General features: G+C 46.2%; 1 protein-coding gene across 1 annotated transcript in view; it reads left to right on the top strand.

Moving 5' to 3' along the window:
* Positions 1-16,050, top strand: part of LAMA1 (laminin subunit alpha 1) — a 124,921-nt gene that overhangs the window by 69,271 nt on the left and 39,600 nt on the right. The window contains 15 exon segments of the mRNA XM_070361981.1: positions 103-209; positions 919-1,096; positions 1,693-1,829; positions 2,515-2,751; positions 3,739-3,882; positions 4,647-4,826; positions 6,193-6,378; positions 6,934-7,061; positions 7,852-7,894; positions 7,896-7,973; positions 8,963-9,100; positions 11,117-11,238; positions 14,006-14,092; positions 14,386-14,579; positions 14,861-15,003. Coding sequence (XP_070218082.1) covers positions 103-209; positions 919-1,096; positions 1,693-1,829; positions 2,515-2,751; positions 3,739-3,882; positions 4,647-4,826; positions 6,193-6,378; positions 6,934-7,061; positions 7,852-7,894; positions 7,896-7,973; positions 8,963-9,100; positions 11,117-11,238; positions 14,006-14,092; positions 14,386-14,579; positions 14,861-15,003 — 2,102 coding nt within the window.

Below are 16,050 nucleotides of genomic sequence, written 5' to 3'. Positions count from 1 at the left end.
GATTTGAAACACGAATGTGTAAGATTTCTCCTTTGGGGATTAAGGGATTATATGTGAGCCATATCCATAAATAGGCACAAATATGTCTTCTGTGTGTGTTAGCCTGTGAATGTCATGGCCAAGGCTCCCTTTCTGCTGTCTGCCACCCGGAAACTGGACTCTGTGAGTGCAAACCACACGTGACCGGACAGCGGTGTGACCAGTGCTTGGTAAGATGCCTCCAGGTCCTTGCGTACAATTCGTGTGTGCATCAGTGTTGACGTCTGGAACTGGTTCAGATGAAATGGGATCACGACTGCCAGAAAGAGTGGGTGCCTGCAGCACGGTGGTGGGAGCTGCTGTGCACCCACGTCTGGAGAGTGTGTATCAGTTCTGAGGGTGGTGGGATGATGTCACGAGTCCTTTGTGAGCTTGTGACACATGCAGGTGCTGATTTGGGAAATGTTCTAGTAGATATTTTGTTTTTGTCATTCAGTCTCTAAGTCATGTCCGACTCTTTGCCACCCCACGGACAGCAGCATGCCAGGCTCCTCTGTCCTCTGCTATCTCCCAGAGTTTGCTCAAACTCATGTCCACCAAGTCGGTGGTTAGTAGGTTGCTGCTATTGCTAAGTTGCTTCAGTCGTGTCTGACTTGGTGCAGCCCCATGGATAGCAGCCCACCAGGCTCCTCTGTCCCTGGGATTCTTCAGGCAAGAATACTGGAGTGGGTTGCCATTTCCTTCTCCATTAGTAGTTACTGCTGCTGCTGCTGCTGCTAAGTCACGTCAGTCGTGTCTGACTCTGTGTGACCCCATAGATGGCAGCCTACCAGGCTCCGCCGTCCCTGGGATTCTCCAGGCAAGAATACTGGAGTTAGTAGTTACTAGTCACTGACTAAAATCTGTTCTATCTTCTTCCGCTCTGCCCCCATGAAACAGTACGGCTACTATGGGCTGGAGACGGGGCTCGGGTGCCTGCCCTGTAACTGCAGTGCCGGCTCCCTGTCGGATGACTGCACACCAGAAGGCCACTGTCTCTGCGTCCCGGGTGTGGCCGGGGAGAAGTGCGACAGGTGTGCCCGTGGCTTCTATTCCTACCAGGATGGCGGCTGTACACGTAAGCGCTGGGATTCAGCATTTCAGACTTCCCTAGAAAAGTGCCTAAACTTTTCTTGGAACTCTCCTTCGGCTTCAGACTAATTCTGTTAAATTCCTTTACATTTTTTATTCACGTGTAGGAATTCATTCCTTGTTTTCTGTTTCCTGATCCCTGTTCTGGAAAGTCCATAAGCCTTGGTCAGGCTGTACTAACTGTGTGAGCTTAGGCTAATGACTTGCCTTAGCTTTGGTCTCCTCATCCGTAAAGTGGAGGAGCCGATTAGACTGCATCCAGGAGTTACTGTTAAGGTGGTACTTAGAGTCCTTGGCACAGTGACTGGCACACAGAGGCTCAGTAAGCCTTAGCTGTCTGCTTTCCCCACCTGTGGAGGCCTTGCCTGGCCTTCTCTCTGTTTCTCCGATGCCTCCTGATCATCTCTCATGCAACAGCCTGTCATGAGACATGGTGGGGTCCTGGGGATCATGAGGTCTCTTCAGGAGCTACAGGAGTGGTTGAGATTATTAACACAGGCAGACACTGCAGCAGCAGCATCTCTGACTCCTTTGGTTGACCCGACGGTCCTGATCCCTAACAAGACTCCATATCTCTTGTAGCCTGCGACTGCGCTCATACCCAGAACACCTGTGACCCGGAGACCGGGGAGTGTGTGTGCCCGCCTCACACTCGGGGTGCAGCGTGCGAGGAGTGTGCAGACGGACACTGGGGCCACGACCTAGAGCTCGGATGCCAGGTGTGCGCTGCCACCGCATGTTTTCCCCACTGAGAACCACTTTGCTGGGTCCGGTTTCGTTCTGTTTCTTTTATCTGTGTGCTTAATTTTACCCTGTTGAGTGGCTTCATGGTTTCTAGTCATAACTCAGCACCCATGGTGGGAATCAAAGTGGAAGAAGTGACATCCTTAAAACGCAATATTCTAAATTTTCTTCAAGAGCCTACCTTGGAGAAATTGACAGCTTAGTAGATCAAAATTTTATTTTACTGCCTTTTAAATATATTCTGCAATATACGCTATCTTCCAGGAGAAGGACATAAAGTGCTTTCCTGGGGCAGGGCACATATGTCTCGTCTTCCGTGGTTCTATTTTTCTGTGTTACTTTTGTCTGTTAAATGTAGAGTTTGCGTTTTGAAAACAGAGGGAACATTACTCGTCTTCTAACATGATTTTGCTGGACTGCTTTGACCTACTAAGTAGATTGAATTTCAGTCCACAACTGTGGCCCAGCATGCAGGGGTTCGACGATGTCCAGCAATGTGGGTCCTGTCTCTTGATGGCTTGTGTCGTGAGTTCCAAAAGCAGCAGTGAGAGAGGTCCGTTTGATTGTATGGTTTCTCCAGGTTTCCTGTCGTCCCTGTCTGTACACATTGTGAAAATGTAAAAGCTACCTTTTGATTTATTTCACTGTTGTCTCTTCCAGGCCTGTAATTGCAGTAGTGTGGGGGCAGCCAGCCAGCGGTGTGATGTAGTCACCGGCCACTGCCGGTGTAAGCCTGCCTTCGGTGGACGGACCTGCGAGCAGTGCTCCCCAGGGTACAAAGGCTTCCCCGACTGCATGGCCTGTGACTGTGACCCGAGAGGGACCCTGGCCGACACCTGCGACCAGGAGCAGGGTCTCTGCAGCTGTGCCCAGGAAACCGGAGCCTGCTCTTGCAAGGTACTGGCCTCGACCCCACTTCCTTTCCACCCTCTCACTCATCATCATGACTTCGGGGCTTTCACTATTTAAATAAGCACCTGGCTTCTAGATGCTTCTCTTAATGAGTTTGCACCGCCTTCTGTGTCTGAGGTTAAATTCTGTGTGTGCTCTTCTAGAGTGATGGATGATGCTTTAGATGGAATTTGTACAGTTTATTACAAGTGTCAGATGATGGAACTGATTTGAAAAACACGCCGAGTTTTCTATCATGTGTCCCGGTTGGCTGAGTAGCCAGTCTGTCTTGAATATACAGATAAAATAGATAACAGGGCTTCAGGAGAATGTGTGGTTGTACAGCTGGTAAGTAACTCTTCTCTTGCGCCTGCTGGGCAGACTGGAGGAAATTTGCATCGATTATTTTCCCAGGAGGTTAGATTTCAACATCTGTGAATTTTCATTCGTTTTCCCATTGTGCTTTGTTACCAGAAGGTCCTTGACCACTTTTTGGTCCTTTCCTTGGGCCCAGGAGATGAAAGCCTGGTCCTGGGCTGATTGGTGGTGGGGGATGAGGGAGGGGAAACTCGAGTGGGTCGGGGGTGATGGGATTCTCAGTGGATCTGTGCTTGGTTCCCCGCGTCTGTGGCCTCAGTTCTCACCACAGATGGCCAGTGCAGGACAACCGGCCCAAGGCTCTTTGCCTGACTACTCAACCAGTCCCATGGGGACTCACTTCAGGAGGATCCAGGCCCCCTCCTGGAGACTCACTAGGGTGTCTACATTTTCCTGAAGCTTCTGAGATGATTCAGATGATTAGCTGAGCTTGGGAATCACTGATTCTGAGAGAACTGATGTTCAGAGCGGTTGAGGAGCCAGCCTAAGAAGCAGCTGGTTCATCCGTGCCTGTTCATCCAAAACGGTTTCTGTGTTTGGTTCCATTTCCGTTTGTTCAGAAACCGTGTCTCCTTTTCTCAAGTAGAAGTGAGTGTATCGCTTTGTCCCCTTTAGGAAAACGTCGCTGGGCCTCAGTGCAGTGAGTGCCGAGCTGGCACCTTTGCTCTGGACGAGGCGGACCCTCGGGGATGCACGCCCTGCTTCTGCTTCGGGCTGTCGCAGCTGTGCTCAGAGGCCCAGGGCTACGTGAGGACGCCAGTGAGTCACGCGCATTAAGCGTTCTGTTTTTAACCCTCTACCGTTGGGAGCTGGGTCCAGGTGGGAGAGACAGTTAAGTACTTGTGTTGCATTTTTCCTCTTACTGCGTCAGAAATTCTTGGAAGCTAATTTGAGATCATTAAGAATCAGAACTCTAGGATTTCCCTGGTGATCCAGTGGCTAAAGACTCCGAGTGCCCAGTGCAGGGGGCCAGGTTTGATCCCTGGTCAGGGAACTAAATCCCGCATGTCACAGTAAAGATTCCACGTCCAGGCGCCCAGTGCAGGGGGCCAGGTTTGATCCCTGGTCAGGGAACTAAATCCCGCATGTCACAGTAAAGATTCCACGTCCAAGCGCCCAGTGCAGGGGGCCAGGTTTGATCCCTGGTCAGGGAACTAAATCCCGCATGTCACAGTAAAGATTCCACAAGCTGCAATTAAGACCTGCGAGGCCTAAAAAATAAAAGCCTCAGAGCCCTGCCTTTGCTGTCAAGGAAACCAAGATGTTGGTGTCGCTGTGTGCTAACCTGCCCACAGCTTTAGTTGGAAGATGAAGTTGCAGTATCTCAGTGGTCTCCTTCATGTCGCTGAACATTGCCCAGTATAGCACTTTCAGTTCATTTTAGTCCAGCTGTTTAAGTTTAAAAGAAAAGCCTTTCTTATTCCTGTTTGAGTAATGAAGCCATCTCACCTGAAACAGAGAAGCCTCTGACGGTCTGAGGTGCAGAGTTCATTCACGTTCTGTGTCCTCCTGTTCCTGACTAGGTGACGCTGGGCTCAGATCAGCCTCTGCTGCGTGTGGTTTCTCAGAGTAACCTCAAGGGCACAACCGAGGGGGTGTACTACCAGGCCCCCGATGTCCTGCTGGACGCCGTGACCGTCAGGCAGCAGGTCCACGCGGAGCCGTTTTACTGGCGGCTGCCCGGGCAGTTTCAGGGAGACCAGGTGAGACAAGCACCCAGCCTAGAGCCCCCATCCACCTTTCCTGGGGGCAGAAGTGCCAGTGGAAGTCACAAGGGCCTGGGTTGGCCTATTCCTAACTGGAGTGGGTATTAGTCTCCTCTTCTTCGAGGGGATGGAGTGATTAACACTTAGAAAAAGTCCTCCAGGTGAATGGTTCTTTTACCATTTTCATTAATTTTAAGGGGTTTCCCTGGTGGCTCAGATGGTAAAGAATCTGCCTGTGATTCAGGAGACCCAGCTTCAATCCCTGCATCAGAAACATCCCCTGGAGAAGGGAATGGCTACCCAGTCTGGTATTCTTGCCTGGAGAATCTCCATGGACAGAGGAGTCTGGCAGGCTACAGTCCATAGGGTCACAAACGACTTAGCACACACACACACATCAATTTTTAAAAGTCTTTTCAAGTGAAAGTCATATTCTTTTTCTCCCTTTTAAAGCAATCACTCAACAAACATTTATTTATTTTTTTTTACTAATAGAGGCTCAATACAAGCCTGGGTGCTATGGCGTAGGAGGGTCTTCTCAAGAATTTGTCACCTATTTGGGGGAAAGAAAAGAAACTTGAAGACATTGTTTGCATTTTTGCTTATATAAATACATGAGTCGATGTGTGAATTCATCCTGATTTTTGAAACTTGGAAATATGTTCTCCAGTGGTTATAGATCATGTTTAATTCAAAGGAGCTTGAAAATCATTAGAATGATTATCACATTGCTTTGTTACTTTGGAGCTCACCTTTGTTGGCATCATTAAGAGAAAACACTGGGGGGTGATGGGTTTGACTGTGACTTTGATGGTGGTGGTGGTGGTTTCAAAGGTGTACTTATCCCCAACTTATCAACTTGTATTCAATACATAAATTCAGCTTTTTGCAGCCAAAAACACCTTTATAAAGTGGTTTTAATATCATATATGAAACGAGTCGCCAGCCCAGGTTCAATGCACAATACTGGATGCTTGGGGCTAGTGCACTGGGATGACCCAGAGGGATGGTACGGGGAGGGAGGAGGGAGGAGGGTTCAGGATGGGGAACACGTGTATACCTGTGGCAGACTTATGTTGATATATGGCAAAACCAATACAATATTGTAAAGTTAAAAAATAAAATTAAAAAAAGGAAAAAAAATAAAGTGGTTTGTAAAACTTTTAAAGGATTGCGTACTTAACTACAGCTTGGATCAACTTAAGAATCCGAAACTAAGTAGAATTAGAAGGAAGCACGTGTCAACATATTACACTCACGTGATGTGTTTTTAAAGATTTCCTTCAAATGGCAGCAGGCTTATGCTGAAATATCTTTAAACCAAGGCTATGTCAGAGATGTAAACAGCACTTCTCTCCGACAGCTCCTGGCCTACGGCGGCACACTGCGCTACAGCGTGGCCTTCTATGCTTCCGATGGGATCGGCACCTCCAACCTGGAACCCCAGGTGCTCGTCAAAGGAGGCCGGACCAGGAAGCAGGTCATCTACGTGGATGCGCCAGCCCCCGAGAACGGAGTGAGGCAGGAGCAGGAAGTGGGGATGAAAGAGGTGACTGAGTGCTCTTTCCACATACACTCCTTGGGCTGGGAACTCTGCATGTAATGAAATCATGAAGCTGCTATAAATAAGAGAGAGTGAAGAAGGCTTTGGGTCAAAATTCCATTGGGTTTAGCAAGGTATCTAAAAGGATTCAAATTTCTATTCTCAAGAAAGGCATATGAGGCTCATGTTCATTTAGAGCGAATGCAGCTTAAATCCTTTATCTGAATACAGGAGTCTCAGCCTACGGAGTCTCAGCCTATGAATGTAATGGTTCTGGGTTTTTGGATGCCCTTGAATTTGGGACGTGTGTGTTCCTTCCTCCAGGAGAGGTTTACTGATTGTTCTCTGTGTGGCTGGCCCCAGCGGAGGTGTTACGAGGTTGTTGATAAATGAGGTGGTGGGATGACTGCGCCCAGCAAGTGACAGGAGAGCTTCCATAGTTAAATTTAAGGTCACGCACAGAGCTGGGCTTACTGCTGGAGAAATCTCTAAAGGAATTAAGTTCACGTGCCTCTGATGATCTGTACCCTAACTTTAGTTGAATGTGCTTCTCATCCGCAGAGTTTTTGGAAATATTTTAACTCTGTTTCTGAAGAACCTGTCACACGTTCAGATTTTATGTCTGTTCTTAGCAACATTGAGTACATTCTCATCAAAGCCTCTTATGGCCAAGGATTACAGCAAAGCAGGTACTTGGAAATTTCTAGAATTTTTAATGTATCTTTCTTATTTGAAAGCAAACCTTAAGGACTTGGTTCACTTCATCTCCCATTACCCCATGTTGTTAATATATATATATATCTCTGTTCCTCACCAAAATCTTATTAAATATTAATGTTATTATGAAGTATGTGAAAATGACATAGATTATCCATCTCCTATAGTAATGTGGATATAGCTTGTAAGTACACGAGGATGATACCTTCCATATAAACAGCAAAGCAGTTCTCCCGTTTTCTGCCCTTCAACTGCAAGGCCCATTCTTTGTCACAGTGTATCAGGAATGTCATCCCTTGCTCATTTAGTATCACGATGCCATCCCCTAAAGACTCATTTAGTATCACGATACTATCCCCTAAAGACTCATTTAGTATCACAATGCCATCCCCTAAAGACTCATTTAGTATCACGATGCCATCCCCTAAAGACTCATTTAGTATCACGATACTATCCCCTAAAGAAAGCCACCCAAGTTATGGCCAGACTAGTCCTTCAAGTTCTTGCAGGTACGCTTTCTCTAACATTGTTCTTAAGTTCTGAAAATCTGGCCGAGGACTTTCCCTGTGAAATGACTAATGTGCTTTTTGTGTGTTTTTACCCATTTCCTTTATAACTGTGAATGGCAACGACCCTCCACCTGGCAGGAAAGTTCTGGTTCTCTAGGTGCGCCAACATGATTGTGTAATGTGCTGTTTCTGAAAACTCTCTTTGTAAATATTAGTGCCTGCTTTCACACTTCTTAACCCAATGGTTTCACAGAATCTCAAATATTTCAATGGAGGTCGGCAGAAAGGCGGAAAGAGTTACACGCAGGCAGGGAGGTGGCCCTCCTGTTAGAGAAGTGCGTCTGTCCTCCAGGCACGGCTGGACTCTCGTGTCAGGTAGGAGATGGTGGTTGAAGCCCGGCTCCTGGTTTGGGGTTGAAATATGCTTGTTACAGCAGCTCTGAGTGATGACTAGCGCTGTGCATTTCTGTTATGTCATTTTTTCCCCCTTTTAAAAATTGCTTGTGGTAGGATAGGCATTTATCATCTTGACTATTTCTAAAGCGTGCAGTTCAGTAGTTCACTCATGCTGCTGTGCAACCAACCTTCAGAATTCTTCATCTTATAAAACTGAAAACTCTGTACCCATTAAACACTTACCCCTATACCCACCCCCAGACTCACCCTTACTACTTTCTGTCTTATGAAACTGCTACTCTAGGCCCTTGATATAAGTGGAGTCATGCAGTATTTATCTTTTGGTGACTGGCCAATTTCACAGGGCATGATGCCCTCAAGATTCATCTATGTTGTAGGCCGTGTCAGAATCTGCTTCCTTCTTAAGGTTGAATCACATTCCACTGGCTGGATGGACCACATTGTGTTTATCCATCCATCCATTAGCGGACATTTGAGTTGCTTCCACCTTTGGCTATTGTCAGTAATGCTGCTACAAACATGGGTGTACAAATGTGGCCAAGACCCTGGATTCAGTTCTTTTGGGTTTATACCCAGAAGCAGAACTGCTGGATCATGCGATAACGCTTTAGCTTTTTGATGACCCACCATACTAACCATCATTTTGCTTCCCACAGTGACACACTTCTTTGTTCCCACCAGCAGAGCCGCAGCATTCCAGTTTCTCCACCTCCCCGCCAACACTTACTATTTTCTGTTTTTTTTTGTTGTTTTTTTGATAGTAACCATGGGAGCTGGCATCTCATGGTGGTTTTGATTTGCACTTCCGTGATGATTAGTGATGCTGAGCATCCTTTCATGTGCCAGTCATCTAGGCATCTTCTCTGGAGAAATGTGTATTCAAATCTTCTCTCCATTTCTTAATCGGGTGTTTTTTGTTCACTTCCTTCCCTTTTGCCTCCCTCCAGGACTGCGCTCCTGGTTACCACAGAGGGAAGCTTCTGGAAGGTGATGGCAGGAGACCACGCCCTCTGCTGGCCCCATGTGTGCCCTGCAATTGCAATAACCACAGTGACACCTGTGACCCGGAAACCGGGAAGTGTCTGGTACGCTGGTTGGTGTGGGTGCTTGTCTGACACTCAAAATTACAGCGGACTCTGAGTGTCTACTTTTCTGGTTTGAAATCACACCAGTTCCTTGATTTAGAGTATTTAAATTTAGCTAAATGTAAGGTATACAAATATTTCCTTCAGAAAGGTCTAGCTAAGTGGCCTGACATGTTTGGTGGAAATTCTTTTATAAATTCTTTGAATTTGTTTATGGGTATCAATTTGGAAATGAGTTAAGTGTCTCTTGTTTTTACCTGCAGTGGTGGTACATGAGAACTTTCTGTCATAGAATTTGAAGGGTCACCTGGATGTTTTTAGATAAGTTAAGGCCAAAGTTGAAAATATATTTCTCTATGTAAGGTATTGCTTTCTCCTTGCCTTTGTTAAAAAGTACATGTTTTCCTGGAGGTCTTAGTGTGCATTTGCTTCCTGGCTCTCTCCCCCTAGACCATCAGTGACATAAGGAGAGCTCTGACCACTGAAAAGGACCAAGAGCCTCAGACAGAAAGCTTGTGACCTTGACTGAAGACAAACTCTTGTGTCCAGGGTTTTGCTTTAGCCAACAAGATCTTATTGATAACACAGAATAATCTGATATTTTTTCCCTACTCCTGAAATCTCATTCTTTATAATAACTCTTGTGGGAACATTGGTTCCCTGTCTAAATTGTGCCAAGACTGACTTGATGCAGGCAAAATAGCTCATTCAAGGAAAATGAGCTGCCCACCAAGACACACCAAAGGCTCCTAGATCCTGGCTGTAGCCTCATCACAGGAACCAGGGCTCCCACAGCAGATCTGTCTTCCTCTTCTTTTATTGGGAAGCATCTTTCGTATGTGGAATTTAAAGGCAGTCTTCCCTGGGAAAACTGTTAAACCATAGACATGCACAGGTGAATTTAAAAGCTGAAATGCTGCATGGATTTCCTCAGTTAAAAAGATGTGTGTTCACCTTTGCTGACTCCATTAGATATCTGGGATTAAAGAATTGTTCCAGTCATTCAAGTAAAAATGAAGATGCAGATAGCTACAACACTATTAAAAAATTTATTCATTCTAATCAGTTCATGCCCCAGGCAAAAGTAAAGTCCTAATACTGAAAAGGAGAAAATCTGATTTAAGGATTTAAGGAGAATTGATTTCAGGTAACTTCAGGCAAGATGTAATTAGCTAGGAAGGTCCCTTGGCCCATCACAGAGACAAAGGTCATGTGGATAGTTGGGGAAATTCATGGTTCTTTCGCGATGCATCTTTCCTTGGGGAACTAATCATTTAACAAGATTAGGTACTCCTAGGGGCACTGAATCAGAGAAGGTAATGGCAACCCACTCCAGTACTCTTGCCTGGGAAATCCCATGGACAGAGGAGCCTGGTAGGCTACAGTCTATGGGGTCTCGAAGAGTCGGACACGGCTGACTTCACTTTCACTTTTCACTTTCATGTACTGGAGGAGGAAATGGCAACACTCTCCAGTGTTCTTGCCTGGAGAATCCCAGGGACGGGAGCCTGGTGGGCTACCTTCTATGGGGTCGTGCAGAGCCGAACACGACTGACGTGACTTAGCAGTGGCAGCAGTAGGGGGACTGAATGGGCTTCCCAGGTGGTGCTAGTGGTAAAGAACCTGCTGCCAATGCAAGAGATGTGGGTTCGATCCCTGGGTCAGGAAGATCCCCTGCAGGAGGGCGTGGCAGCCACTCCAGTATTCTTGCCTGGAGAATCCCCTGGGAGGAGCCTGGCGGGCTACAGTCCATCAGGTCACAAAGAGTCAGACATGATTCAGTGACTCAGCATGCACACACACGTTGGATGAATGCAGTCTTATAATGAATGAAGGCCACAGAGCTGCCAGTGTTGAGGAATTTTAAAATATGACAAAAAATGCTCATCCTCCCTTGAGAATTAAAAAAAACTGTCAACTGATATGAATTGCGGTGTTGCTGGGCTGTCCCCAGGTGAGAAGGTGTTCTAACAGTTTCCTGTTGTTTTCTTCTCCTTTTGAAACATGGGGTCCCAGAACTGTGGCCACAACACCACTGGCGACCACTGTGACACTTGTGCCCCTGGGTACTATGGGAAGGTGACCGGCTCGGCCAGTGACTGCTCTCCGTGCACCTGTCCTCACAGCCTGCCTGCCAGGTGAGCACACAGGTGTGCTGGCATGCCTCTGCCGCCCACCGCCGAAGCTGGATTGCTTCCATGGTCAGCTTCACTTTCCAGGGTTTCCATGGGATCCATCTTAGCGGATACTCTTCGTGTGTCCAGAAAAGCTAATTTTAAGAAAAAAGTGTTCATTCTCCCAGTATTCAAAGAGAATCTTTGCAAAAACAAAGTATCTGTGTGTTGTTAGTACTGAGTGTTAGAATGAAACTAATAAAAGGAGGTTCAGGTTTTGTTTCTTTAAGACTAATTTTAGCCTCCAACCTCCATGTACAGTGTGCCCAGAGATGAATTATTATTAATTTTATGAAGAATGTTATGCAGAATTCAGTTCCTATTTAATGTAAGGTGTTGGGATTAGAATGTATATATGCCGATGACTGATGAAGTTGAGAAAGGTTGAGTGGCGGTAAAATTTGGGCCAGGTTCCATCCTGTACACACGATGCTTGTACAGAATTATCTGAACACGTTAAAAAAACCCAGAGATTTTTAGTGGAAATTGGAATATCTGGGGGTCCGTTTGGTTTCAATGAAAATTGTAATTCATAAATAACATTTTATTCTTGCTTAGAGTATTTGGTAAGGCATTGAACATGTATAGATCAAATACCAACTTTTGGTTTACCGAAAGGAAGTTTTCCTTTTAATTTGTTTGAATTTTGTCTCTTTTGTTGTCTCCAAGTAAGTGTTGCTTGACGTTGAATGCCTAATGAGAGGCATTGTGTAAACTTCTCTTGCAAACTGTCAAGCATCTTAAAATTTAGTGCTTGCTATTGTTTACTATTATTTAACTTTTTGTATTAAATCTGTATATAAATGTTGAATCATTAATTCCACCCCTGTCATCTGAGTATAGGAATACTTGCAAATGTGCATAAAGATGAGCACTGCTTATGTTGTTGTTCTTTAGTTGCTCAGTCATGTTCGACTCTTTGTGACCCCCTGGACTATAGCCTGCTAGGCCTCTCTGTCCATGGAATGCTCCAGGCAAGAATACTGGAGTGGGGTGGCATTTCCCTCTCCAGGGTATCTTTCCGACCCAGGAATGGAATCTGTGTTTCCTGCTTCACAGGTGGATTCTTTACTACTGAGCTACCTGGGAAGCCTGGCATTGCTTGCACTCACAAGAAATTGGAGGTGTGGAGCTGAAATATACCTTCAGGGGATTGATTAAATGCCTCAAGTGTCTTTTGGAAGACACCTAGAGTGAAATATTATACTAACACTGAGAAAAGAATAGGCATATCTGTGTGTACAGACAGAGAAGGCAATGGCACCCCACTCCAGTACTCTTGCCTGGAAAATCCCATGGGCGGAGGAGCCTGGTAGGCTGCAGTCCATGGGGTTGCAAAGAGTCGTACATGACTGAGCAACTTCACTTTCACTTTTCACTTTCATGCATTGGAGAAGGAAATGGCAACCCACTCCAATGTTCTTGCCTGGAGAACCCCAGGGACAGGGGAGCCTGGTAGGCTGCCATCTAAGGGGTCGCACAGAGTCAGACACGACTGAAGCGACTTAGCAGCAGCAGCAGCAGGAGCGGCAGCAGCAGCAGTGTGTACAGAATTGGAGAAATGCCAGTCAAATTATGAAATTGAATATATGATGTGATGCCCTTTGGGGAACCATTCAAATCCATATGTGTCTCCACATCCACAGCTCCATGGCTATACATGCCTGGAATGTCAGGATGGGTATTTCACCTTTCTACTTTGCACAGTTCTGTACTGTTTGTGTATTTTACTTCTTCAATCACAGAAGGTCCACACCATCCCCACAACCTCTTTCACACTGGTAAATTAATAGCTACACAATTAGGAAGTGGCTGTGAGATTGTGAACATGCCGTGTGTGCTGTGCATCTGAGAAGCCCCCAGAGATGTGTTTTTTTTTTCTATTAATACACATTTTGTGTTTCCACTGAAGTCTGTCTATTTAGTGCCACAGGAGGAAAAAGGTCAGAAGTGAAGTGGGCTCATAGCAACCAACTGACTCATGCTGGGAACTTCTCTTACCAGCCAGATACCCTGGCATTTTTTAGTGGCTTGCAGGTACCCAGCTGAGCCTCCAGTTGGTGACTTAAAATGTGGAGGCTAAAGTGGTTAGAAAAAAGGAATATACCAGAAGCTGAAGTCCCAGAGTGAGGGCTCAGCATCCGAACGGATTGTTCAGTTTTGAGAGGCTCCATCTTATTGCTACTAAAGCTCCTCACCTGACTCCCTACCTTAGGTCCAGTCACCCTCAAGCCCACCTTCACTCTCTGCTCTTTCCAGACTTCTCCCCCTGGCCTTTCACTGCAGTCGGGTGAATCCCCAGCACTCTTCCAGCTCACTTCTCCCTGCTGGTCCCACGTTTGCTCATAGTCAGCTATGGTTCTCCAGCCACCCTTTCATCTAATCAGTCAGATAATTCACGCAAGTCTCAAACAAGCCCCTTTCCACTTGAGAAGCTTTCTCGTTCGGTGACTAATTGGTCGTCCTCTGTAAATGGGTCTCCATCCCGTCAACACTCATGTGGTTGTCACTGGATAGGCATCCGTGAATGTCTTCTGGACCCACTTGTATTGACTACATGGTTGTTTTGCTTCTGCCCAATAGAGTTTAAGCCCTAAAAAGCTTGCCCAGGTGTCCAGTTTGTAATTACTTATTTTTTAGAACAGTATCATGTACTCTTAAGAGTAATGAATACCCTAAGAAAGATCTGAAGTTGTATGTCTGAAAATTCAAAAAAATTCTTCTCTTCCAGCTACAGTCCCACTTGCATCTTGGAAGGTGATCATGATTTCCGCTGCGATGCCTGTTTTGTGGGTTATGAAGGACAGTATTGTGAAAGGTATGTCGCCTGCTCCTTTTATATGCACAGGACATATTTACAGAAGTGATGGGGAGTCGTTACCAGTTTGATAATGCAAAACCAGACCCCCTGGGTAATAAGGCAGGTAAAGGCACTTCCTTGTGACCGTCTTGTCCTCCTTTGAGGGAATAGAGTGCAGAGGGAGGTGAGCGGACCTGTGTGCTCTACGCTTCACGGGGCAGAAGTGATGACTGTCCCTGGGTGGCTGCTCTGTGTGTTCACTCACTCACTGGTGTGGACCCTGCCTTCTGTCCTCCCGTCTCCTTCTGCAGGTGCTCATCCGGTTACTATGGGAACCCTCGGATGCCAGGCAGCACCTGCCAGAGGTGTGACTGCAGCCCGCACGGCTCTGTCCACAGCGACTGTGACCGTGGGTCCGGGCAGTGCATCTGCCGGCCGGGGGCCACGGGGCTCCGCTGTGGGGACTGTGAACCGAGGCACATTTTGGTGGAAAGCGACTGTGTGTGTGAGTGTCACCCCTCCGAAGGGCTAAGGAGGGTTTCTTTTCTTAGATGGTTTCCTGGTACCAAGTGGTGTCTGCAGGCTAAGCTCAAGGGCTAAGTTGCTCTGCGGCATGTGAGATCTTAGTTTCCTGCCCAGGGATTGAACCCGCATCTGCTGCATTGCAAGGTGGATTCTTAACCACTGGAGCCCCAGGGAAGTCCCTAGATGTTATTATAGGAAGGATGGGCACCCATGGGAACCCGGGCAGACTCTGCTGTAACTTGAACATCCTCTTTCTTGTAGCCTGTGATGACGACTGTGTGGGTGTCCTGCTGAATGACTTGGCCCACGTTGGGGATGCCATCCTGTCTGTGAACCTCACCAGCACCATCCCTCTCCCATATGGGGTTTTGTCAGACCTGGAAAATAGAACAAAGTCTCTCCGGGTAGGTACTGCAAATACAGCGATGGATAGAAGCGTATGTCACAGGAAGTTGAAGAGTTGGTTGGGACCCTAGGGGTCATTCCGTCTGTCCTCCGCCAGTGCAGGAGTCTCAGTCCCAGTGTCTGGTGCTGGGAGGTGCCCAGCCTTCTCCCTCTGAACCTGACCAAGAACTGCATCGTCCACATGATTACTGGTTTCACTGTGCAACAGCCCTGATTGTTCAAGACTTGATCCACAGATGCCTCCTGTGTATAAATTCTTCCTCTGTGCTCCTCCTGCTGCCTGTGGAAGAAGCCAAGGTCCACTCGCCCCTGTTGATAACAGGTCTTTGGACAGAAAGCAGCTCTCTTAATACAAACACAGAAAATGAATTGAGATGGCATTGTCTTTAATGTGCTGAATGAAGAGGAACTGTTTTGTTTCCATCAATGTATTATTCTTAACTACAGTTGCAGGGCACAAAGGTTCCTCCTCCCTCGAAGACTATATAAAAATCTCTGGGGATAAATCATAGTTTTTGTTTAGTTAAAATCTGTGTTTTTGATCTGGGTCCAAAAGAGGGTGGATGGGAAGGTAAGAAATTGACTTGCTAGACAGCATTTTTTATTCTAATTGGGGGAAAAAAATGAATCTAAATTTGGCTCGAAGCCTATGCTTTAGAATTTGAGGTATTTAATTCACCGTGTCATGCCATAATGCCGATGTGTGTTCGTGTGTGCAATCCAGCTGCTTCAGTGATCCGCTCTTGTTAATATTGGTCCTTTCTCTATAGATTTAATGGAGTTAAGAAAGGTTAGGAAACTGTAAGAGATGTTTCTATGTTATTTTTCCTGAAATAGAACAAAATGTTTTCAAACATAAGGGGGAAAAAAAGAAAGAAATGTTGAAATTTCTTTTCCACTCACCAGAGATACAATCAATAAATACTACCTTCCATCAGTTTGGTTTCCAACTGTACAACTATATTTTTTACCATGTGAGGTGAATACTTGATTTCAACTTTAACTCTTAAGTGATTTGCTCCCATTTAAAGCACTTTGTCAGCTCC

Source organism: Bos mutus, chromosome 24, assembly GCF_027580195.1.
Source record: "Bos mutus isolate GX-2022 chromosome 24, NWIPB_WYAK_1.1, whole genome shotgun sequence".
In the NCBI taxonomy this organism is placed as follows: domain Eukaryota; kingdom Metazoa; phylum Chordata; class Mammalia; order Artiodactyla; family Bovidae; genus Bos; species Bos mutus.
The sequence above is the reverse complement of the archived record's forward strand: the minus strand, read 5'-3'. Positions and strand labels throughout refer to the sequence as shown.